Source organism: Chroicocephalus ridibundus, chromosome 6, assembly GCF_963924245.1.
Source record: "Chroicocephalus ridibundus chromosome 6, bChrRid1.1, whole genome shotgun sequence".
Lineage (NCBI taxonomy): Eukaryota > Metazoa > Chordata > Aves > Charadriiformes > Laridae > Chroicocephalus > Chroicocephalus ridibundus.
The window spans coordinates 48,887,261-48,914,201 of record NC_086289.1 but is presented as its reverse complement, the minus strand read 5'-3'; the positions used below and the strand labels follow the sequence as shown (position 1 = coordinate 48,914,201).

Here is a 26,941-nt window from a genome sequence, read left to right as displayed (position 1 = left end):
TGCTTCTCCCCAGCCCTACTGCTGTTCCACTTACCCTGCAGAAGCACACGGCGCATCTCTGTGTTGACTCTATAGATTTCTACTGTTGTTGCAGGCAGTGCTGCATTTGAGACAATGCCACACAGGCATGACAAAAAAGGGAGGGTGACAGATGAACAGCTGCAGCTTGTTAAATAGCCTCCTTTAGTTTAAAGTTTTCAAGTTCACAATGTACTTATGCTTCCATGTGAAAAATAGCTGAAAAATATTTTCATAAATCTAACCTACTAGAATTGAACATTACATATTTTCCTTTTGTATTCCAGGGAATTAAACGTTGTTCTGAGATGTCTCACTTCCAGAAATGCAGCATTTGGAAGGTGATAAATATTTGGATTTATCAAGGCACTACTTCTATTATTTTCTTCATTAGATCTCTCAGGATATCCACATTTATGTATAATTTTCTTCACAAATTTGTAACATTTTTAGTTACAAAATTTTCATGAGTGCATGGACATTGAAAAACAATCTATCTCCTCTCTTTCTACCTTGTGCAATAGATACTTTGCAGCTCCTTTTTATTTTCCACCTGTTGAATATTTTCAGCTAAAATATTATTTTTGTCAAACATGATCTGCCAACAACTGAACAGTTTTTCATTCAGCATGTATGTCTAAAATCCTGACATACCTCGTTTGCAGCTTCTGCTTTCAGATCTTCATCTGGATCTATGCCAACTCTGTTAAAAAAAAAACAACAAAACAAAGACGGTGATAATGGTCTGATATACATTAGAGAGCTTTGAGGGTAGAAATATTTCTCTTGTGCCACTTGTTTCTTACTATATGAGAAATGTAGAGAAGAGCTGGAAAAACATTAAATCACTGTTTTTAATCAAGGAAGTTCTTGATAAGTTTTTAGGAAACTTGAGATTCTTTTTAACTGCCATTCACAACACCCGAGATTAGATATTTACCCTGGCTCTGATCCATGTCTGGGGAGAGATAATCAAGTCATTAACCTGTGCTATGAAATCCTTTATTACTGGCAGAAGAGAGGTGTTGAGGAGGAACTGGAGTTAGGGAGGTATGCGGAGAGTAGGATGGCAGGACTCCGTCATTTCTTGACTGTGCTGCATTATGGATGGCTTCTAGCATTCAGAAAGGGCTTTACTTAGTGCACAAGGTACCGGGAAGCAAACCAGAGGGAAGAGGAGATTGTGGTGGGTGATGTGCAACATGATGAGGACCTGGATGGTATTTTACTAATATGGACAGGAAAAAAATAAAATTGGCTGTTAAAAGTGACATGGTGGAAAAATTGTCAGAGTCTGAATATGGCTGATACTCAGAACTGCGGAGAAATGCGACTGAGATGTTATGAGTTGAATAACAGGCCTGTGCTGATGTTCACACCAAGAAAGGAAGGAGAACAAGTGAGGGATGACAAATAACAAACCTTACCAGGGGAATCTGAAGCCCACAGCTATAGAGAGACCAACAGCACCCGAATGCCTCACAAGATCCCACATAGAACCAGGTCCACCAAGCTAATAGAGAATTTACTGATGCAAATAAAATGTGCTCTTTCACTAGATTTTCATTTAAGGCCACTTTACTGTTTTTCTGACATTCTTCCTTCTTGAGTAAATTTTTGCTTTTGGTAATAAGACATCAAAATACATTTAAAAATAATATTTAATATTAAAAACTACATACCTCAGCATTCTTTCCTGTAAATATTATGCACACAAACTTATTCAGTCAGAGACAATGACAGGAACTATATGCAAAGTAGATGCTTTTTATATGTAAATACTGAATAGAAGAGAAAAAAAGACGTTTGTTTCTATCATAGCTCTTGAGCTTCAACAAATCCGAGTCCTTCAGGCATAAATATTTCTATCTTTTTATTAAAAATAACAATCCTGGTGCTAACTCAACAAGGAGACAGAACGAGTAGCTGTCTCTCTTCCTTTTTTCTTTTGGTCCTGTTCTTTAAATTGCTGGAAACAGCTTCTGATGGCACTAACCTATTCATTAGTTTGGAGTAAAGCAAGTTAGGTATTTTCCATTTCATTAAAATGGAAACATTTACATGTGAAAAGAAAAGGAAACATTATATAGAGGTTTAACCATCTGTCCGACATAGGATTTGTTATTGTCACATACAGAACAGTGGTGTCTAGGGCCTTATCTGTGCTTGGCATTGTAAAACTAAGCAGTGTGAGACAGCCCTGCACCTCGGAGTGTACAGCGTAACTACAGTGGGATGTGAATGCTGAAACAACGGCACAAATGCAAGTGTGATGGCCCCAAACTCATAAACCGGGTCAGAATCAGAAAGAGAAATCCCAGTCTCCTAAATGCAATGATGTGCCCTGATTACTAGACTACACTTAGTTGCTAGATGTGTTCACCAACAACACTACTTGGCCAGTACAGAAAAACACCAGCAGTACAATAGTTAAGGATCTGCACCATTCTAGAAATAAAAGAATTCAAAGCATTTACGCATGAGAGGGACAGCTGAAAGGCTAGAGCAGAAACTTCCCCACACTCTCTTCTCCTTAATGAGCTTGACTTGACCTCAAAGAATCAGTCTCCTGGGACAGAAGTAATTTAGCCTTCATGCAGTTCTGAACTTACTGGAGTTGAGAAACTGCCAGTTCTGACTGATTGTGTGTGTTGGAGTTGTGATGCATTTATTATAGAATGTGCTAAGACAACAGAAAACATTTCACCCGGGACTAAAAGGACTGTAATAGCAAATGGGAAAAAGGGGAGGCAACGGGGCCAATAGGATCCAGAGTTTCTGGCTGTGTAATATAGTTTCAGTAGCAGTGATATAACAACTAACCAATCACGTTGACAACAGGAATCCACAGGCATAAAAAAAATTTGGATGTACAGAGTTCTGCAGAATTTGTGGTATGCTTAAGTTTCTCTGCGTGTATAATTTCTAATCCTTATAGTTACAGAGGTAGCTAGCTGTTTTGCTTTGTTTATTCTGCAGACATTAGATTATTATAATATAGCATGTATGAAGATACTCACATGAAATCTTAACAGAAATATTACATTTTAAGTGTAATTTAAGCTGGCTTTAAGCCAGAAAAATCCAGCAATAAATATCTGATGAAATCACACTTCTGTCTTAGATTTTTCACATAGGAAAAAAAAAAAGGTTTTTATGCCATGTGAATGCCGTAGAGCTACAGCTGATGCTTTCCTTTGGTCTGGTCTCTCATTTAAAACACAGGGTCAGATGTCATTGCTGTTTTTCTCATGAAATAGTATCTCGCTACTGGAAATTTGTGTGGATAGCACAATCTTACCTATTGATTTAAAGTCCCTTGGGAAAAGGACCCGATCATTCTTTGCATTCTATGTGAGGTTTTTTTAATGCATTAAAATAGCAATAAATTTTTTGTAATATTTTGCATAGTAGCAATTTTATTAAGTATGCACTAAGCAGACTTATTTCAGTCAGTTCTGAAATTGAGGCTAATTATTTCATATCAAACATAGGCTTGGGAGCCTAACATCAGGCACCTAGCATTGCAAATCATGGTCTGCTATAATTAGCTCTGATATACTTGACATGAACTAGAATGCTATTTTTAAATTGCAAATGTTGAAAAAACAAAGCATAAGGAATTACATGAGACAGTCAAGACAACTGAAATTAACTACTGATATGCACTTCAAGTTTACATCCTTGACTTCCTCATAAGACCAGCTAGATCTAATGCTATTGCACTAGAATTTGTAAACTTAAAACTCTTAAAAATTAATACAAAGGCCTCTAAGAAATACCATATTGTTATTATTTGTATAAAAGTCTATCCTTTTTTAACCTTCTCAGTTTTCCACTTCTGTGAGAAAATTTAATGGACGGTCAGAAAAATACTCTCTTAGTATTTTTTCTCCTTTCTTGCTGTCAACTTTGTCTCTTTTTCCCCTGTTACCTTGTTCTACTTCTTGCAGTCTCCCTTTTCCGTCCTTCTTTCCCACTTCCCTGGTTGCTCTCTGTTCCTTGTTCATTTCTTCTTGGCTCCTCTAAATATTGTATGCTTTTATTTCTGACTTTCTATTTTTGCATCTTTTTATTCTATACATTAAACATTTAGGATGACTTCCATAAAAAAAAATGCAATGACTTTTTAATCAGAACTATATTGCAGTGGAGTTTATCTACTCTGTGTATTTAGATAAGGTTTACTAATGTCTTAGATTCAAATGCCTTAAATATGAAGGAATTCAAAATCCTTGAAAGCTGCTCTGTATTCTTCTTCCTTTGGGTCTTTTTTGGGGGTGTGTGTGTAGTGTTTTGTTTTTAAATAATGGCTGGATGAAAACTTGGATTCAGAGATTGTTCAAAGCTGCTCTATTCAAAACCTGGAAGCCAAGCTCTTTACTTCAGTCAGACTCTAGCAATTAGGTCTAAGCATTGCTAGGAACCGTGCATTAGTCTGCAGAAGTACCCTTTACAGTTGATGGTATTTAAATCCCTGTGTGCTATCAAGTGCATCATTTTTTTTAGCAGCAGTCAGAATGCATTTGGTAATAAGAGGAAGAATTTGTCACTGAATACAAAGCAGTCAATAACATCTTTTCTTATGTGGTTTGAAATGAAAATGGATGGAAAGATAAATTCCAAATTGTCAGGGGAACTAGTAGTAAGAAATACAAAACGAATCCATAGGAATACCGAGTAGTAAATCACTATTCAGGCATTGCAAACTTTTAATTCCCTTGCTTCAAATGACCACAAAGTCAACACTGTAGGATAAAATCTCTGCTTTCCACAGTGAAGCCGCAGAAAAATGTATGGACTCATGTCTTCATGAGAATGTAGGCACGCAGAGCAGAACTTTTGGTGTCTATACTTATAAGTGTGATTCTCAGCCATCCCTCACTTTAGCTGCCAGGAAATCTGTAAATAGAGATATTTCTCTGGAATCTGAATTCTAATTACTGAAATTCTATTTTTGGGCCTTTATGCAAGTGGAATCTTGCTTGCAGTCCCACCTATGCTGGTGTGCACCCACCATATACTCATGCTGGTTAGCTGCGCTCCACATGATGCAGCCAGGGCTGCTTTTATTTGAAAACATGTCCTGACAGCAAGTAGTTGATTCCACCCCCTTTTTATTTAATGACTGATCAATTCGAGTGCCCTGCAAAGAACTGAAAAGCCTGGTTTCATCAGTCACCTCAAACTGAGGTGATTCCCCACCACACTTCTTGGAAGTGCCATAAATACTGGCCTGAGAATGATATGGATGGTGGCACTATCCACTGTCCTGCTGATGTTGTCCTCTTGCACCAAACATCTTTCAAATTCAAGCACCAATGAAGCCCCAAGAAATAGTTGTTTATATGTGTATTATTTAATGCAGCTAATGATTTAATGAACAAAACATCGGGCTTGGGAAAGTTTACAAGAGAAATGTCTCCTAATGTGAGTAACTATCTTCCCTGATCTAAGTGCATGATGGTGAATGTCCCAATGGAACATGATACTACAGAGCTGTCAGATATGAGTCAGAATTAGCCATGTCTCCTCTATTTCCTTTTCTAGATCAGTGGGGAAACAAAGGCAATTCAAGAGGTGAAAAGTCTGGCATCACTTTCTGTTTCTGGTCTTACATTATAAACTGGGGATAATACTTCCTCCACCCCATTGCTCATCTGTTGTGTGTATTTAGCTTGTAAGTGCACATCCTTCATTATGTTCATACAATATCTATCTTAGCAGAGCTGTGATTTTGTTTAGAGCCCTAGGAGTGCTGCTACAAAATAATTAATTATATTGGCTTCTTTGCTTGTCAAAGGTTTTACTGGAAGAACTCACTGTCTCAGTGCAATTGCCTCAGCCTTCCACTGGCTGTCTCATTTTAACTAAAATAGTCTTTAAGCCTCAGCTTATATCTTAAAAACTGCACATACCAGGAAGGGTTTTTTGAGTAAATGATTTATAACCCAATTTTCAAAGATGGCCATTAAACAGCATTTGCAACAGGAGTCTTGAATATTTTTGCATGAATAAATCTGAAGCTTGTAGCTATCCATCACCAGCATATTGTATTCAGTACAGAATTATTAACTGTAAAGACTAGAAACATGAGCAAAATCCAAAAAAGATTGTTTCACCATCTCTAATAAATCATTACAATTGAAATTAAAAAACCTTCAGGATAAATAATGATTGCTCAGGCCATTATTCTTGTCCATGTGGCAGTAAGTGTGATGTGTATTCCTAACAAAGTGACACCTAAAATCTGCTTTTGGTTCTAGATTGCAGTATTTCTGCTATGTATTGCTATTGCTGTGGACTGATGCTGCTTTTTATAGTACAATGTTTTGATTGACACAAAATCCATGGAGAGTTATGGCATGAGTATAGATCTTCAAAGTTCATCTCAAGCTGATTTTGTTAATAAATGAAAACACTTTAAGGCAGGAATAATCACTTGGGTATCACAGCAGAAAGACCAAATCAGTTTAATTTCTTGCTGAGAAGGAGTAAAATAAATTATCAGGTAAACGATGCTTCCGAAATGGTTATGACAGCTGTTTGTCATGTGGCTAATGCTTTCTATGTTATATACATGACATACTGAAATAGAACAGAGTATGACTTTAAACCACTAGAATCATATGAGTAACAGGTAAGTGTTATCATAGTTTGACTTTTGAACTTGTTATTTCACAAAAACTAGTAAGAGAATTTTTTGGGAAATACTACTGCAAAACACTAGTCCTATGGTCAAGGTCTATGGATAATTTTTAGTGGACATATAAAGAACTACTTTGTTGCAGAGTTGGTAATTAAATTAATACGTTACCTCTATAAATGCCTTCCAAGTAAAGAAGGGTTGCAATACATTAAGATAATGTGTAAATGCAAATAGAAGATAAGGTTGAAGAAGGAACTGTAGTGCTCTATAAGAGATCCACAAGTTATAGTCTCTAGATGTTATCTTAAGTATCAAAAAGATTGTGAAATTGTGGATAATGTTACCGCACAAAATTTTACCAATCACTTCCCTACAGCTGTGCAGCTGTGTGAAATAAAATGATAAAATTTAAAAATAGATGATGGCTTACATTTACATCATGCACTTATGCGGATAGTAACTAGAATGATGAACTGGATCTTTAGGTATCTGGTATCTGATTCTCTATTCCGTTAATCCTATTTTATCTTGATATCAGGAGGGACAGGATAAAATAGTTTGGTCACTTTGAAGTAACAAGGTAGATCTGTATGGCAGAATGCAATATCAGGTGTCTTACACTCATGACAGCTTGGCACTCCAGCTCAGGAGTTCTGCGAAGCAGTGATTTACAGCCCTATAATGCTTCTGGCACACCTGGTACCTTATGAATGTCATTGTGCTATGTGAATATACCTGTAGTGAGGAATCAAGCCTCTTGCTTAAAAATAGGAACCAAAATTGACTAAAATGAGCACCATTTAACTTCTGTGGAATTTTTAGAAATCATCATTTGTAGTAATATTGCTGCATGTGAACAGAATTGGAATAAAATCAGGGTGAAGGTTGGCTGCAACCAAAATAATGTGAACTTCTGTGTGGCAACAGTGTAAGAACTGGGACTTATTTTCAGATTGTAGTAGACTAACCATTGTAGTAGATTCTCAGCCTAGAATAAGACATATTTGTTATATTGTTCATTACATTATGACACACAGGCTTCTTACACCAAAGTTTACCAAATCTAGCTGGATGGGAAATGCAGATTGTGTGTTTATGTCCACAGACACAGGAATTGCATGAATTACATTGAATTCCATGTTAAACTGGAAAAATAGCTGCTGACTCTGCCAAACCCCCTCTGCATGCTTACTTTGCCCTAACAGCATACTACCTGTCGCTAACTAAGCAGATCTAACTCGCAGCATGTTGCTGCAAGTCAGTTCAGGACTTTTTCATATTCAGGCAGTGGGCTGCATGTGGTTCCCATTTTAAAGCTCGATTCTGAAAAATGTGTAGTGCAAGGCCATTTTACATTCATGCGTATATACGTACATGTGTGCAGTCTACAGGGATCCAAAGTCACAGTTGCCTCTGATACTAAGTGAGTGCATGAGAAATTTGGTTTCTGTGCTTTCTCTGGAACTGTTTTCTTGGACTTCACAAAAGTTGCCCCATTGAATATCTTCGGTGTGTGGCCCATAGACAGCTAGTGAAACCCACAGGCCTTGGCAGCAATGTTAATCTGCCACTCAGGACATCAGCTGATCAGCACTATTTTGCTTCTTTTCTGTACTGGTGTCTCTTCTGTGAAACTCTCCCTCACTTTACTTTTCCCTCTTCCTCTTTGGTTTTACCCTTTATTTTTGGTTTTCCTATCTATATGTGCTTATAGTCATACATTGTTCCTGTTCCTGTCATCGCACTCTGGTATGTGATCCAGCTGCCGCCACATGCTTTGCTGTTTACAGCTCTACAGCTCTACTTTGGCGAGTAACAGTTCGTGTGCGTGTTTTGTTTTTCTCGTCCTGCCTTAGGGAGAAGAAAAGCCATTCATAAAATGGTATTTTTAGTAGTCCAAATTTAGATTAATAAACTTTCTGTCTTAACGTATGTGTAAAACTCCTCCATTCTTCACCCTTTTTTATATCCTTCTCTGCAAAACATGTATCTTGGATATAACTGTTTTTCTACAAACCTGGCAATGTTCAGATCCCTCTGGTAGCTTAGCAAAGCTTTGTTGTGTTCCCCATTCCTTAGTAAGGACTGCAGTGTGTGCTGTGTGCTTGTGCGTCAGCCGTTCCCCTTCCACAGAAGAGCACTTTTTCTTCATCCTTCCTTTTTCTGAAATGCCCCCCCTGGTTTTTGTGCCGACTCCAAACTGCAGTGTGAGGGGAGGTTTCCAAAGGCTCCCAGCGTGGGGCTCACTGCTCCCCTTCACGCCAATGTCAATGGTGTCACTGTCACTCCTTCAAAAGGAGCAAACTTACGTGGTACTGAGTGTTTCCAAAGAGCCTTGCCTTAATATTTTTGCCATCTCTCAGCATCCCTCAGCTATACAGGGATCTGGTGGTCATTTTCATTTTCCACACGCCAGAGTAGTGGCGCAGCTCATCTGAGATGCATGTCATCAACAGATTGGCTGGTGAATGGCACTTCCTGGTATCCCTGTCATTTGCTGTTTTCTTAATGAAAGAAACAGATAGTTTCATGAAGCTCATTTATGTAAAAACCAAGATCTACAGAACAAGGTGAGCATTTTACTGCCTGCTTTTCGAGCATTCTATAAGCAAGTCTATAAGCGCCCTCTTACTTTGAAGAGCAAGAAGAGAAGAGAGAAGGTCCAGAACAGTGTCATAAGGCTACATGGCCATAGCCAGTTAGTAGTCACCGCCCTTCTCAGTTACACTCTTTACTTACTGAATGGGTGTGTGATTGCTCGTAGGCAGATGCAGATTTATGGGAAAAGGATGGGAAAGCTTGAAAGGACTGTAATCCTCCTAATTTTTTGTTTTTAATGTCAGCTACAGAAAAAACCCAAACCCCAAATCCTTTGCAAATCTGAGATTCAGAGTAACTCCATTGCTACCAGCAGCCTTCTAAAATGAAACTCTCATGCTAACAGTAGAATCTTTAATATTAAAATGTTACAAAATTATTAAAGTTTAAGTTTGTTCTGAATTGGAAAAAAATCTTTTCAGACTCAATTGAGATGCAGGCACGTCTGGAGAAAAATGGTTACAAGGTCACATCACTCAGGAATACTACATTGCGATTACAGACACTGAACAATAATAACACATGAAAAATAATGTAACCTGAATAATTTTCTAAAGCTGCAAGAGAAGTTTAGACATGAGGAATGTGCACGATAGTAGCTGGGATATACACTGCAATTATTACTTTCTCTGTAAGGCTGCATTTTGCTATTTTGTTTTCACCTGAGTTTTATGTCTCAGATAAGAGGTGGGGCTCCTAGAATAACAGGGTCCCCTGGTATCGTATTACAGCATTGGTGCAGCACTGATTTAGGAGAAAGGAGTGGATTTGGTACCTCTTTTGGTAGTAATGAGGTTATTTCTTTTGAGTCTCAACCCAGTAAATCCCAACAAAGTTGAGCTTTTGAAATATCATTGGATAACAGCACAGAGTGGCAAGGCTCTTATGAGGTGACTGTGATGCTTCCCATCCAAACTCTTTACCCTGTAACTGTTTTGGAAAAAAATAAAAGGTATGTTTTGATTTCCCACACTTTAAGTCGAATAGTATTATTTTGAATAGCATCTGTTGAAACTGTTATCAGCCTACATGCGTTAAGGACAAATGATCACACAGAGAGGAGCAGCTACTGGTGATGGAAGGTGCTTTTTTGCTTTAACTTAAGATGTTGCAAAATGAAGAGGTATAGACACACAAATGCATTTCTGTATCATCCTTTCAATAAGAGGCAGTACACAAAACATAATATTGATCAGCCTCCACAGGCTTTAAGAAATTCAGTATTATTACCATACCTCTTCCCATGCTGTGAGGAAGTCTATAGATCAAATACTCTGTACACAATTCTGAAACTATATTAATAAAAAAAAGCCCTGGAACATTATCAAAAACGCATTTTCAGTCAATGCAAAAAGACAGAAACACTACTGCATTACAAGAAGTATCATTTTTGCACAGAGCAAATGTCCTAATTGCTACTTTTATGAACTCTAGGGATATGAATACAGCTTTAAAAAAAAAAAGAAAGAAAAAAGTCAGGAATTAGGCCATTTTGTTGGCATCTTACTTAGACTACTAATGAGCTTTGCCAGCCAGGAAAAATGAGAACTGATTTTACAAAAGATCTGTATGAGGAAAAGAAACTGTGCCGAGATGTATTTTGACAATTTCCTACAGATGAGGGTAGTTAATTCCTGGCTTAGAAATAACAGTTCCCTCCAGTGAATTATGTCAATGATTTTTAGAGCAGTAAAATGTTTGTTCTCTGAATCACTTTAGGTGTCTGTTCCTTTATTTTCCTTGAATGCAAACAGCACAGCTTTGGAAAGAAGCCCAGGCCATTGTAGACGCACTATATTATTGCTAATGTGATTAACACAAAATAAAACATTAAATGCTCCTGAGGCATTAGTCTAAATAATGAGATGACCAACTCTAAGTTCCCTGGGCTCACAGCATGGGGGAAAAACATATCATGCGCTTAATCTTTTCCATCGACATTTGAAATTTCTCACATAAAGCCGATACTGGGAGCAATTCTGTGCATAGCCATTGCAAGTGAAGAGTAATGCTGGTCAGGATAAATGACCAGCACCAAAACACACTGAGTAAACACTACTGGCTTTGCGGCTGAGAACTGGTGACAAGGTACCTGGCATGAAAGCTGTCACTAATTTTTCCATTTAGGTTGCTCTTTTCCCAACCTGTGAAAATCAGTTGCATTGCTTAAGTTCATATTTAATTCCCAGTTTCAAACGTGTTCACTTAAGTTCTGTCTGAAATGCTCAGAATAGCAGGAAATGATAGTAAGGACTCGTATGGATTGATTGATGCAAAGCTGTATAAAACAGATATATGGTATATTGGTGAATATACCTTCGAAGATATGCTGTACAATTGTTCTATCAAAGGGTAAATCACAATGGCATTTCTGGATTCTTGACATGATCTTAACCATGCAGCACAATGGCCTTTAGAGCTGAGATCACTACATTCATAAGCAGGTGCACTGTGGTTGGTCATCTGAGTAACCACTGAAAGGATTTTTTCATGTTTCCTCACCTAGAAGTAAATATCGTAGGACAGAGAGTGCTCAGTTAGCTGTAAATTAGTCATAGAAATACAGAAAAAAAAACCCTGCTGCGAAATTAAAAAATGCTTTTATTTTATTTATATTTTAAGTTATCTATTTTCATATCAGATGCATAATCATTAAATTGTATCAGCTCTGGGCATTCGCCTTCTTTTTACATTTGAAATCACTAAGCTTTCTAAAGGAAGAACCTAGGGAAAAGTCTCAGACCACGTAAAATGCTAGGTACTAAAATGGAAGAGTTTTGCCTAAATTTTCATTGTCTGATGTGTGCAGTGTCAACAATTATTACCCTTTCATTTTTAATGGCAGAGAAACACCTCTGCACATTCGTGTTGAAACACTCTTTAAAGCCACTTTAAATAAGCAGGGTATACAGTACTGTCATTTCTGAAGACAATGTTCTAAAATACTGCTAAATGGAAATTTTAACTTTTCATTTCTTTTACAACACTTTGCTTCTCAACAACAAAGAATAAAAAAAAAAGACTCAAAAGGACAGCAATTTTATTTAATTTTGTTACTCTATCATTAAAAAAGAAAACCACAAAGATTACATACGGTCCTGATACAGTAAATATCAATTAAAGCATAATAGTCTTTTCGACAGAGAGCGGCTATATGGAAGTGCTGAAAAAGCATGCTCCCCTTCATCGTTGTGCTTATATCATTCCATGTTGGTTTTAACTAATGTTTTATTCCACTATAATCTTGGTCTCATAATTGCACTTTTTAGTTTAGACAGTGTAGATTTCGGTTAATTTTAGATTTTCTTTTGCAATGTAATCCTTCCTTCAGAAACTTGGCCATCTTTGCCAGTTTCAGGCAATGCATTTAAATCTCACCTGGCTGTTTCAACTAATATTTAGGCCTTTCACATGAAAACTTATTGTCTTCAAAATAGGTACTGATCTGTAGTCGCACTGTTTACAATGTGAAAATTATTATTGATATAACCGTGCCTGTGCGCATGCCCACAGACAGACTCTCTCTCTACTACAGAGCTTCCAGAGGTAAAAAAATATTTTCCAGTGCAGTTAGTAATTTGGACCACATGCCATCCATGATAGCATAAGTTCTGCTAGTCACACAGCGATCATCAAGCAGTGTATAGCTGTGATAGAATGTTATTCAGGGTTTTGTTGTGTGGTGTTTTTTTTTTTTTTCCTCTTATGTTTGCAGGAGAGTTTTACTTCTACAACAGCGACAACAAAGATAGATACTTTTACCTCAGTTGCTGTATTTAACCAGAACTATAGGAACTGTCCTTAATTCACAGTATGTAAAGTCCCTTTCCAGAGTTCAGAAAGTACCCTAAATACAAATGTTAGGCTTGTTTTTTCTCTCTTGAATTTAGCAGTCTCACATTTTTCAATATGTATGACTTGGTAACAAGCTCATTCATCTAGAGAGAATAAGAGCTTAAGTGGAATGTAAATGATTCAGAAGCCCAGGTCTGGTGCCTTAACATAGGTGAAATTCAACTTATATACATACATTTGTATTATGTTATGTCGTAGTCAGAAGAATTTAGGAAATATCAGACACTTATTTTGCATTTCCAAATACTTATTCTGGGAAAGCAAAGGTTTCAAACGTCAACACGAGCTTTTTCCTTTATGTCAGCAACTCATCTGTGACTACAAACCTCTTGATCCTTCTAATTCCATCCATCTCGAGTCAAAAATTTCCTAATTTTCTTCTTTTTTGGGTAATTCTTGTCTGGTTTGCTGGGGGCTCTCTCCTATACATGTGCTGTTTTGAGATTTTTACACTGCCTGCACCAGTCCTTGCAAGCCTTTTGTGAGCACCCAGGAGGAGGGTTAGTCACCCCCTTGTTGAATAGCGCTTATTAACTGTGACACTGTAGTTAAGGTTGATAAATCATTTTAATTAATTAAAGCCTTTATCTTTTTACATGAGCATTTGGAGACACTCTTCAAAGCTTCTAATTTTTTTTTAATTATATTTTTTCATTATATTTTTTTCTTCTTCTCCTTGTAACCATATACAGCTTGAGCATAAAGCCTGAAGCACCCAGTTGAAGTTGGCTACCATTTAAAATGAGTGCAGTGGAAAAGGAGTGCTGGGAGGATGAGATAGGGAGTGTGCTATAAAGATTCAGCTTTATTTTTGCTTCTTGTGTTGCTTAGCAGTGTGTTGGAAGGTGTTTGCTGCATTATGGTTAAGAAAGGGACTCCATTCCCATTGTGTTTCTGCCTTCTTGTAAAAATAAGAATAAAGTACTGTATGTAGCAACTATAAGCCAACATCTGAATTCAAGCAGTGATCACAATGAAAGCAATAGCTTGCATGAGATAATGAAGAGGCAAAGTGAGAAAGAAGAGTAAGAAATTGCCTCAATCGGGGAGCCCCAAAGCATATTATACTTCTGCCTACAGGCCAAGAAAATAAATGAATGTTATTATGACAGTCTGTACCAGCCAAGGATCTCTCCCCATTTATCCATAGCCACTCGGCTTCCCTGGGGCTCTAAGTAATTCTCTGTGGCTAGTGACTTCAGGCATATGTGATAGTTCTGTTCGTGTGGTCATAAATATGTGATACTTTGACATTGGCTCCAGGTTCCCACCTTACCGTATAGAGCAAGAAGACTTGATAGCTGAAAGGCAAGTCTAATGCTTAAAATTCCACGTGCCCTGCACCCTAATGAATCAGTAAATACTGTGAGAGAATATGTCTTAAATCTAAAGGATTTGCCTCCTGTTTGAGGTATAACATTGGGATCCAGAAAGCAAATATATACAAGAGTTGAGTTGTAAACCACAAAAATGCTTTTGATTTTTTAAGAGCCCTATAAAATACAGCTTTTCCTCTTGTTGACAGAGAACACTTATTGACAAAATCATCAATAAATTAGGCTTTTTAAAAATGATTTTGTGTAGTTTTTTGTTAGGAAGATTGCTGACGGTCTGTTTAGCTTGATACAACTCAATGTGGTAGAAAATACCTCGGGGAGCTTGCTATCGAAATGACAAAACTGGGAAGGCAAGAGACACTGTGAAACTCAGAAAAGATTAATTAATTTTACATTTTAAATGTATCACTGCCCCTTTCTGGGATATGCATCTTTCTCTTCTGGTAAGTATAGTGTAAGTTGAGGTATATGTAATAAATTGGATTGAAAGCTGTGACATTTGCTTAATCTAAATTGGCAAACTTGTCACTTGTTTATAATTCAGATTTTCAATGTAAGTGATAGCAAAATGGCACACAGCCATTGTGACTTAGATTTCAAAGAGATAGGGTAATACAAAGAAATGCTCTGACAGAGAATCCAGTACGTTTCTTTTTCCAGTATTGTATTGAGCATAAATAAGAAAGGATGTAGGCTGCAGACTGTCTTTTGGAATTAAGTTGGGCAAATGGATGATTTTAGTCCTTATCTGTATGAAAGCATTACAATAGTATTTCTGAAGATGTGATAGAAGCAAATAATGCTACTTTTTTCGTCAGTAAACTAAGACATGGCAATTGAACCAGATCTGGCAACTTATTTTATGGGATGAGAAGTTTTCTTAATGCTTTCAGAATCAGCATAATGTAAAACCATGCCCGAGCATCAGTTTCAAACCAGCCCAAGCATCACCACTGAGGAGCCCAGGTGGTGCCCATTTAAAACGGGAGCTAGTCACACAAAGCCCGAGATCTTCAGATCAATAAAGGACATTCAGATTGATGGGAGACAACGTAGTCCCCCTGATTTCAGGAGGAAAAAATAATGATCTTTGGTCTTTTTTAAAAGCTTGATCTTGAGTAAATGCAAATATACATATACATAAGGGTCACTAGTTCAGAAAGCACGTGAGCAGTCATTCTGCTGTAGACTACTGAATAGGCTACTGGAAGACCTGGATTCTGATCTTGACTACACAGAAGATTACTGTATTTTAGTTGATGACTCATTTTACATTAAACAGAAACACTTATTTGGACAGGAGCCGAAACCTCCCTAGTGAACGTATTAACCACTAGTCTACAGAATAATTTTATCTCATTTTCTGTTTCAGTTAATTAAAATTATTTTCTGCTTTCTCTGCTTTCCTCATCTCATGGATACATGTGCATACACGTGCAGAACTGGTGAGGTTTGAGCTAGAATTCCTCCAGAAAGATGGAAGAAATATGTGTGAATTGAATGAGGCAGAGGAAGCAAACGATCAAGTCCGTACCACTAGTTGAAGGGATGCAGCAGGGAAGAGGGAGAACTGGGCCTCTTTTTCTGTGTCTAAAATGAAAACTGGGGTTGCCACGGCAGGAATCCCTTTGGGTGGAGATTAGAAAAGTTCAGGGACTGATTATGATTCAGGAGATTCAGGCAGACTACCTGAACCTACGCTGTGATTCCTGACCAGGACTAATGCACACGGATAAGTGAATAGCAAAGGCAACTGGGAATTTTCAAGGTCACAGTGTATAGCACCTTGTCTACTTGTAAGATTAGTTCAGCAAAGCATGGGGTTTAGGATTGCTGTTTAGGGTATTTTACATAAACAGCACTTTATGAACTTTTATATATAAACAGACTTTCTATATATTTATTTACATAGAAAATAACTTGGATTTCTAAAAACAGAATTTTGTGTACAATTTCAAGATTCCTTTATATGTTATTTGTCATTACGTAACAAAATGGTACTCCTTGTAGAAGTAAAAAATGTAGAGGTGGATAATATATTTTTAAGCGCATTGAAATCAATTACTTCTTGCTGAGATAAGAGGTAATTTTCTCATTTAAATCTCATAGATGTACTGACTAGTACAAATCACTGTTGGGCTGTTGCTGCACTGATAATTCACTATAAAAAGTCTGTATTATAGTGTAATTAGCTGTTTACAAAATGCTAAAAGCTCCTACTGCTGTACAGAGCCTAGGTTATTTAATATCTGCTTTAATTAACCTTTTACATTCAACTAATTCTGGAACGATTTTATACGTTTATCAAGGGTGTGAGAGCTTTCCTTCCATTTGACATTTTAAAAAAGAACAGAAAGTTCAGAATTTCCAGAGGAATGTTTTATGAGAGTTTAAATTTTCAGGAAAGTCACACAGTTCTCTTCCATCAGTAAGTTCCTTTGCAAACCCTGATACACTAATGTATGCTTTTATTTGTTTAGATTTACAAAAGATTTCTATCACAACCCATATAACGTATAAGACCATTAAGGCCTAATTCTCTTCCCAGTTAGCACTGTTTTTCTTGTCAAAAGGTAAAGATATGTTTTGGTCTTTTTTCTACACTTGATGTATAGTTTAAAAATGGAATTTAATGTTCTTGTGTTGCATGAAATACTTGATAGCAGAAAGCTATCAAGAAAGATACTTGTTAGCAGAAAGCTAAAAAAACCTAAGAAAGACTGAGAAATGTTGGTTTTTTTCAGACGGAAACAATATTTTAAGTCAAAATGAAATATTCATTTCATATTTTCTTCTTGAAGAAATTCCAACTTTCTTTGTCAAGCAAAATGTGAGAAGAATGAACATACATCCTTTGGAAATTAAGCACACTAACAAATGTGAAGAACATACTAATTTCATACCCTTCTATTTTTTGGGCCAGCTGACAGTATTATACAGTTCTTAAAATGTGAAAGTTCAATGAGCTTCCAGAGCAATTATTTTGCAAAAAGCAACAGTATGTGATCAATAATAGAGAGAGAGAGTTAAGAGGGATCTTGATCAATACCTACAAAGCAGGGATAAAAGATTCATCTCAGTAAACGTAATCGTTATTTTTTCTAGAGCCAGGATTTTGTAGCACGTATTTATCTCAAACTTTTAAAGGCTCAAATTATTTTTCTCTACCTTCTATTTACCCTCAAACACCACGGTTACCCTCAAACGGCACACGATTGAAGTCAACCAAGTTTATGCTTGCACCAATCCAATTTTGGAGGACTCGTTAGAGAAAGGTGTGGTGCATTTTGGTAGAAAGTAATAAGTCATTAGTTTTATTCTAAAGTCACAGATAATTAATTAAGAAGTTCCCTACCAGTATTTCCAGATAGGTTTGTTTGAGTCCTTATTTGTAGTTTTAACAACTTCATCATGTTGAATGCTGCATAGCAGCTACCTTTTGTATGACAGGGAGATACGTTTTAATGAAAGAAAAAATGATTGCAGGAAATGGAAGAAAAGGGTTTTTTGCATATTTGGACATATTAAAGCAACAGTATTTTAAATGATAATAAAAGAAATATTTTAATTGACACAAATCGTGATGGAAGCTATAGGTTTATTTATAATTTTCTGTAAATATCTATAAAAAATATTCTGGGTTTTTTGCATGTGAAAAATTCATCCTATTATTTATTGCTAGTAAACTGAAATGCATGAATCTTTCTTATTGCTGTGTTATTTTCCCTCTCTCCCATACCAAATATTCTAGCAATAAAATTCTATTTTTCATTTCTTTCTTCCTTTTCTGTTTTCAATAGCCATGTAGAGCTAGAAATACAAGGTATGTAAGGTGGGATTTATCTGTCATGACAGGAGACTGTGCCCAAAATTAGACACCTCTGGCCAATAAAGACCAACAGAGTTGAAAGCAGGAGTCAGGTACGTGTCATGCACAAGTCACAATTGCAATCCAAAATCTCCCGTTCAACAGCCACCCAGGACGGACTGCCTTTCACAGTCGGAGTCAGAAAGCCCAAGTCCTCTGTATTTTGGTCTTTTTATTTTGTTATCAAGGACTATTACAGCACAAATGTTTATAAACCTTGTTTAGTATCATCCAGGCAAAATACTATGGTGAATAACTCTGAGAGATCAAATGCACACCTTATCTTAGCAGAAAAGTACCTTGCAAATAAATGATAAGCATTTCAGCAGATCACTGCGATTCATTACCTGGACCATTTCTCATTTTCAGATAGAAATGAACGGAAATTATCCAATTTCTCTTTTTATAATAACATCCAATACATTTAATGTCCAATTTCATACTTCTTCTTGATTTATAGCATTTACCAGGCTAATCAAGCCCCAGCTACTATTATAAAGCAGCCATTATATTAACCCTTTCAAGTGTGGGCGTGCCCCAAGAAGAGTTTTCTTTGCTCGCAGATTATTTTACGTGTGATGCTGAACATATCAGGCTTTGAAGTAGAATGCATTTCCCCAATACATCCTTAGTCAGGAACACCAGATCATTTCCTATTTCCTGTAGATACTATGTACACACTATGAGTATACATATGCGCTAAGACCACTGGGCAAAGGGAAAGTATCCCATCTAGAAATATTTTTGTGTAAAAAAGATCTTTAACTAGGATCTAAACTAATGTTTTGGTCTCTGCTACTACAACAGATCAAAGGGAATGAAGTGGAAAACCAGAATCCGATCTTAGGCTCTCTGTGGCCCATGTCACAAGTAATCAATAGATTACTGTACAAATTACTCAAACGCTTAATCACAATGATCTCTAATGTGCTTGACCAAACTTGAAATTGCTGATAGTTATTTACAGCAGCTAAATGTCTTACAGCTGAAGCTAAAACTCTGCCTCTTCCTCTGTCTTCCTGGATCACTTGTTACCCATCTACTGGTGGACAGAGAGTGACTGACAGCCATGCAGTTTCCTACCCAAGTCAACCCTAAAATACTATTTTTCCGTCACGCTCAGAGTACTGTGTGGCAGAAAGGATGGAGCTCATCGGCAAAGCTCTGTGTCTTTATGATAACGCTCCTTTGATAATCATGGGACAGTGCCTTCTCTAAATCATTGTTTCAGACTGTCTGTGAACTCGCACAAACGCTTCCTTGTTAGTTTTATTTGAATAATTTTCAAGGCGTTCTTTGCAATTGTGAAACTTGTGTTTTAAATAGGAATGCGGATTTTGTGACCTAAGAGTCTGCACATAAATCAGTAACATCCTAATGCTGAGGAGAGCCCGGGGGTCAGCAATGTGGTTTCTCATGTATATGCATTTAGTGTTTGTTAGTGCAGGAACATTCAAACTATCATTGGTGTAAAAGATGCTAGGCAAAATGTTGTCGTTTAGATGTCCACAGGGACAGATAGTTGGCCAACTAAGGACAGCAGTAACTTTAAAATAACTGTAGCATTCATGGTTAAACTTGTTACATTAAATTTCAGGTGTTTCTGGATTTCAGAGGGTTTCGTTAGGATTTAAAAGACTTTCCAGGCAAAGACATTGTGATCTCCGTTGAAAGTTAAAAGTAACTCAGTGGGCTGAAGCGGCTTGGCTGAAATTGGGCTCTTAACAGGAATGTTTATTGCAGCATGATTTAAAATACTTACTGTACTCTGGCTAAAGAGGAATATGACCCTGGAAACAAAGAAAGAGCTTTGTTTATTGGAGCTATTTCTGTTACTGAGAGGGGATACCAGTTAGATGGATTATGAGTAATCTAAAACCGAAACAAAATAATAAACAGTACAAAGTGCACAGAAATATAACAGTACTTGAAAACATACTGCCTTTAATTGAACTGTTCGTCTCTATGTTGTGGTCACTCGCAAATTACAGTTGAAGGTACTTAGGCTGACATTCTGCTTTCAATAGTAAATCAACAGATCCTTCACCTTCACTAAATTGTTTTCCAGGACTCTAGAGGAAACATGACCCAAAGGAATATGGTTCTAAAAGAGAGAATGTGCCAAGGCCAGGAGAAAACATTTAATTAAACCTCCTTTTCCAAACTGACCTTCCTTCCTCTTGACAAACGGTGAAAAGAAAATGTGTTCAAAGGAATACAAGCAAAACAAGCAAGAAGGTTCGTAATAATTTATAACTATTGAATTACGAACCATCTGAAGATATGAACACATGCTCTTGGTTGTTGAATTCAGAGTATCTCAAGGACTAGCTATGTTTCAGGAGGGATAATCCTTGTGCGCCTGTGTGAGGCTGAAAGAGGAAAGCTAAGATGCATTCACTCAGAGTAAACTTTCCACTCAATTTAGGAATAAATGAGGAGCAGCAGAGATCAAACTCCTACAGGAATCTAGTTCATAACAAATGACTGTAAGGAGATGTACTATCTCATGCTCTTTATGAGCAGAGAAGAATTCAGCAATGAAGTACAATATTTCTGATGAGCCTCTTCCTAACCAGGCAACAGGATCGCTCCTCCTCGCCTCTGCTGACTGCAGCCTCTTGCCTGGATCAGCTGTCAGGACACCATTCTTTCCAGTGCCATAGTCATGTCTCACCCCAGCAAGATTAGAGAAGGCATTGCACCATTTAGCGTCGCACGAAGCTGTCTAAATCAAACTTTTGAAAGTGACTTAGGAGCTTCAGCTCCATTGAATTTCAATGTATTTGACTTTTCTAAGCTGCATTTGACTATAGGACTTTGCAATATGGCGTAGAACATGTGTTTAAGACTTACTATTATTTGTTTTACGATTTGTAAAATTTACAAGATACAGTTACTTTATCACTCTGAAAGTTTTAATACAGTTAGAAGAGACTCAAGATTCTCACTATTTTTATTTACAGTAAGAGATAGCATCTCAGGAGCTGAGGGGGCTCAGACACCTGTTGGGAAACAATAAAAAGGGCCCATTAGAGTTTGCTCATAAGGCTCTGGGGCAGCAGCTTGTCAAGCACGTGAAAATGCTTTCTGGTCAACTGAAGGCTGAGACTTGTGTGACCTCTGCCTGAGTTTGCAGTGTTTGACCATCTTCTTAAAGCTCCAGATACCAGCGACAGGCGCTGCCTGTCCTTTACCTGCACAGCAGACTATTGCAGGTTGTGTCCATCCTCAGTATCTGAAAGTTCCTCATTATCAGGTAAAGATGCAGAACCCCAATGTGGATAGTGATGGAAGAAGCCTTACATGAGAGGAATTTTCTGTCAAGTTAAAGGTGAAAATAAGCAGTTTCTGGTAATATCTTAATCACTCAGTACAGTGTTGTTCTATCCTTGTGCCCACAGCACAGCAGATGCTGCAAATAGAGGCTGATATGAAAATTATGAGTTTAACATTGCTTATGTCTCGTTTAGATCACTTTTAAGTGAGTTTGTTATTTTCCAAAGACTTCTTTTTGGCATACATTGTAGGATTAAGCATGGTAACATCGGAGTGCAGTTATATCATTACCTCTCCCATAGATCCCATTCATAGAGATGTCTACAATTGTGGTCTTGAAGAAGATAATATTCTGTTATAACTGATTTGAAAAAAGAGAGCGAATAAAGCCATCCCGATGGTACAAACATACGATGGCAAATCAGAACTTAACTCTGGCAGAGCTCGGAAATACGTGGATTTTTAATAAGACAGACTTGTATGTCATTATAAAAAAAGGAAGAAAGTATCAGTCTTTCTATATAACTGGAAAAATATAGGCAGCAGGCAGCACCATCCACCTTGTCTAAACCAGTCTGTTACTCCTTTCATCTAAAGTGCATCCTTTGTTCTGGGGCCGTGGAAAGGGAAGGTTTCTGCTCAGCACCTCCTCTTCTGGAGCCCTGAGGCTCAGTCACGTTTTTACCACCATTTCAGCCCTTGAGATTTCTTACCACAACTGTTGCCTTTCTAGATAAGGCAGAACTCTTTCCAAAGCCCACAATATTGGTTTGGTGTTTTGTTTTGTTTTGTTTTTTTTTTTTAATTTTAAGGGCCTCTTCTGGGAAGCAGAAAGAACAACTTTGGAAGCTTAAAGTACAGACCAAATCTGATCAAAGCTTCCCACTTGGCAGCAACTGGTGCTACCACTGTGGCATTGTAAACTGTCTTTCTGCAGCATCTCTTTGAACACAGCTGAACACAGGGAATACTACTATAGAGTTTGGGAATAATGAAAAGGCTATTTTTGCTACTGAAATAGTAGTGCTATAATACTGGCCAAGGTCACGTTGTTACTCCAGTTGCTCTATAATAGAGTTCTGTCTTTCAGCAGTCTATAACCAGTTGATACATGGCTGGGATAAGCACAGATTCTTACTCTACCAACCAATTCTTTTTTTGGTAGAAAGCCGTGGTCGCAAGCAGTCAACCCACAGCATTTAGCCCTGCTGCCCACCTGCGTCCCTAATGCCATATTCTGGTAAACATATATACTACATTAGCCTTTGATACTGGAGCAACAGGTTAAAGTGTTGGATGCTGAAGGAATCAAAATTTTGACTTCTTGAAAGAATGGCTTATCCAGGAAACGTTTTCATTGTAAGGGGATATAATAGCATTCTCAATGACATTGAGCTCTGCTGGCTCATGACTTCTGGGTGCTGATGTCGGCTGAACGCTCATTTCCTATTGTATTCAGTGCATTTGCAATATGGCAATAGGTGAGAGTTTAGGAGTTAGCAGTGTTTTGATCTTCCAACTTTTACACCATAACACTGAATAATGTTATAATTTTATGCTTCAGATGTGATATATTCAAATAGTTGGCCTTATTTCAAAAGCATTAACAGCAAAGCCAGATTCTCAAAATGTTTTGGATACAGCCCTGTAACGTTTTTTCCTTTTTTATTTAGAAAATAGTGCTGCGGCCGTATCACGAGGAAACCCCCACAAAAGAATCCAGTCTGTTCATGTTTTGTGGTGGAACTTCTAATAGTGGAACAAAAAAACCTCAAAATAAAACTTTAAAAACTTTCTTTAAAAAATTTACTTTGCCAAAATAGCGATATATGAGTTGGTAATTAGGTCTTTCTGCAACTTTTAGTCTGAGTTCTTACGTTCTGTCAGTGTTATTCAGTGCAGATTTACTATCAAAATAGATAAACGTAAACCCCTATAAGGAGTGTATATTTGAGTTGGTTGAATGATTCAGTCTATGAAGAATGAAGGATCCTTGAGACAACTCTTTGTCAGGCTTTGGTGGCTTCATATCAGTGATAGACATATATCTATATGTAATCTGTAAATGATTTTTCCTTTCCTTCATGGCTGTAGATCTGGATGGGGGGTTACTGTATGCTTGAACCTTGCAAATGGCAGATTTTTTTTTCATGCTGATAACAATATTGCTCCTAGTTTACCTCCACTCTAATCCTAGTCAGTCAGCCAGCATCGTGTCTCATACAAAACAGAAAAGGGTCTCCACAGCAATGATATCCCCTTTGCTATGTACTTATTTCAAACAGGTCTGAGGACTCTTAAATTACAGGATGTGAATGCTATCCTCTTGTTATGTGCATTACACTATTTTTTCAGTTACATTTTTTACACTTGATGCATTTCTGGTTTGTGCTCTCAGAGATCACTGACTATATGCCAGTGGAGTGTAAATGAATGACCAGCTGCTGTTCACCATCAGAGACCTTTTGGCTCCATTGATGCAAAGAAAGTTTTGGAAGTGTATAACCTTGACATTTTTAGGTTTAGTTTTGCCTAGATGGTCAAAGAGAAATAGCTGTCAATAGTTATAAAGGTGGAATCTGAACAGTGAAAAGAATAAGCAGAGCTCTGGGAAACCTCTGGAAGCAAATCCAAACATTTGGGTCAAGTAGAAGTTTAGGGAAGGCAACAGTCGCATATTAGAAGAATATTTTGTTTTGATTAATTTCATTTCCTGTGTTGGTGCTTTCTCATAAAAGAGTACAATGAGGAGATGCTCCTGCTGAGAAATTGAGTTTGGACAGTCTTGGTCATCCCCCAAAAATGTGGTATGCCAGGCCTCTGGCATTAGTATTTAGAGAAAGTTAGGAGGTTTGGAACGGAAGTTTTAGGTAGTTTTAGGTGAACTACAGATGGTTAAGTTTTCAAGGGCAGCCAGGCATGTAGACATAGACAGTTTCTAAAATACATACCAAAGGCGATGGCCAGTTAGGCACAATTTCAAAAGTTACTATTCAGTGCTGCTTAGTATTTATTTAGGATACAGAATAAGAATCTTCCTATTCACTGAAGAACTGTTGCAAAGAGATGCACAAGAGTCTGGAAATAATTTGACAAATATTTACACAGGAGGTGATGATAAACAAACAGGACCTGATAGCTAGCACAATGCCTTTATAGGACATGTTTTATTACCAGCTTTGTATTTTTGCTGTGCCTGTCAGGAGAATCGTTTATCCCCAAACCTCTCATTGCAGATTTACTGTAAAATGTAGCTCTCTATTTTTAATCAGAGTATGGGGAATGAAGGGAGAGATATATCCAAAAGCATTAGCAAGTAATACTCAGCATCTCTGAAGGCACATTTATTGAATACTTCAATTTGACTGTGAACTCATGCTTAAATGTCTGTCTTTGTTTTGCTGTTGATGTATCATGATATTATTCTCATATACTGATGCACGTTTATTCATTGTCTGCCAAGAGCAGTATATTGTAGCCCTTTCACATGGGGAGTAAAGGCAATTTTTTCCTAGTTATAACTCTCAGATAAGCCAAAAGATAATGTATTATTTAGGAATGAGGTGCAACCAATTATGTTCTCAGAATGCCAGCTGATAACACTGTTACTGGCTGGGCATATGCCTCTATGCTCAGAAATGTTGTTACTGCGCCAGACAACTGTGAACATTTAAATAAGACTGGATTTTCAGAAAGGAAAGGCTCAACACTTCCCGAAATTCAGAATTTATGTTATCTAAAAAAGGAGACAGCTAAAATAAATAAGACATTTCTGAAAATGTATGTCTCATTCTTTTAGAACAAAGTTAAAAAATATTCAGACTTTGCCAAGAGTTTTAAGACTCGTTTTGAAGGCTATTGCATATGGGTAAGTATACTAGTGAAATAATGAGAACTATTGGTACGGATTTCTTTTAAAACAGTATTTTTACATATAGAGACATGTAGACATAAATTCGGCCATTAGCAGGTCAGATTTCCAAGGCTTTAAGAATCTTTCTTTAGATTCAAGCTATGGTGTAAGTAGGAACACGTGTTTCGATATAATTTGTTTGTTAAATGTAGGGACCTAGAATTGTGAACCTTAATAAACTTGTGTGAACTCCTGGGATCCATTTAAGCTTCTTTTTAGAAAAGCTCTCAGCACAGCTGGTCTCTGCAACCTTGTGAGATAGTTCGGTGATATTGCTGCATTGAATGGGAGATACAAACAGAGCCTTTTCCAGTAGTACATGGTTAGTTTTGATAATATATCTTACTATATGTTTTGGCAATAATTTGCAAGTGTTGTATAAGCCATACATATTCCTGGAATAAATCAGCTAGTTATCTCTGAAGACACATCTTCATCTTTTCTCTAAAAATAGAGTGACAGATTATATTTACATTAAGTTGAATTTTAACTGAAAAAAAAGAAATGCAGATCTGATGCTATTGCTGTGAGGAGAGGTGGAATATTATGGAAATTCCAGTTATTATGGAAACAAAGATTGATTTTTCAGAAGACTATTACTACTATTATTTTTAAAAATTGTCATTGTTTTATTCCCTTATACTCTGTTGATATACCAGGAGTCTTGGTCACCATTATGAGAATTTCACAATGTAAATTACAGAGAGTGCAATAAATCATTGAAACATAGTATAATATGCAGAAAAATAATATAGAATAAGAAGGCTGTACGGATCTGGAATACTGTCTTTTACCTTGACTAACACTGTAATGCATTATGGTAGAGCAAATGGTAAATATATGTTAGTTATTTGTAATTTATGTTATTTTTACACGTCTTCAACTTAATGGATGATAGATTTATTTATGTTTTAAAACCAAAATGTGGATAAACTCAAGCGCTTATCTCTAGGATAAGACTAACTTGATCAACCTTGAGGAGTTAAGAGTTGCATCTCCTGAACTACTGATAGGAACTGTAACCTTTTGCATATAACTAGAGTGGGCACAAATTAAAATGTATGTGAATACGATTCAATTCATCCAAATAGTGTCAGAAATCACATTCCTCTTTATTAACCTCTGAATCCTTCCTGTTCAATTAAATACATTACCTGCTGGATAATCATTTTATCATGAAATGGTTAATTGGCAAAGAAAGCACACTCAGCCTTGGACTGTTTTTTGTTTGATCACTGTATTTTTGACTGTTCCTCTCTCCTGAGAAGGTTTACCTATACAGCAACTCGTAGGTTACATAGGGAAATCAAGTGTAGTCACTGTGACCTTAAAGCAGCCATTCATATATTTTTTATTTCCTATAAGTACTTAATTTCAATATTGTGAGTAACTTTATTTCTAGTTGTTTAGATTAACTGATCTAG

At 37.0% G+C, this 26,941-nt stretch overlaps 2 protein-coding genes across 2 annotated transcripts in view; one reads left to right on the top strand and one right to left on the bottom strand.

The window, feature by feature from the left end:
- DIPK2A (divergent protein kinase domain 2A) overlaps positions 1 to 26,941 on the top strand; it is a 263,792-nt gene that overhangs the window by 61,384 nt on the left and 175,467 nt on the right. The gene's annotated exons all lie outside the window — the stretch shown is intronic.
- Positions 1 to 26,941, bottom strand: part of SLC9A9 (solute carrier family 9 member A9) — a 209,620-nt gene that overhangs the window by 58,175 nt on the left and 124,504 nt on the right. The window contains exon 13 of the mRNA XM_063339370.1: positions 673 to 721. Within this exon, the coding sequence (XP_063195440.1) occupies positions 673 to 721 (49 nt within the window). The remainder of the gene's footprint in view (positions 1 to 672; positions 722 to 26,941) is intronic.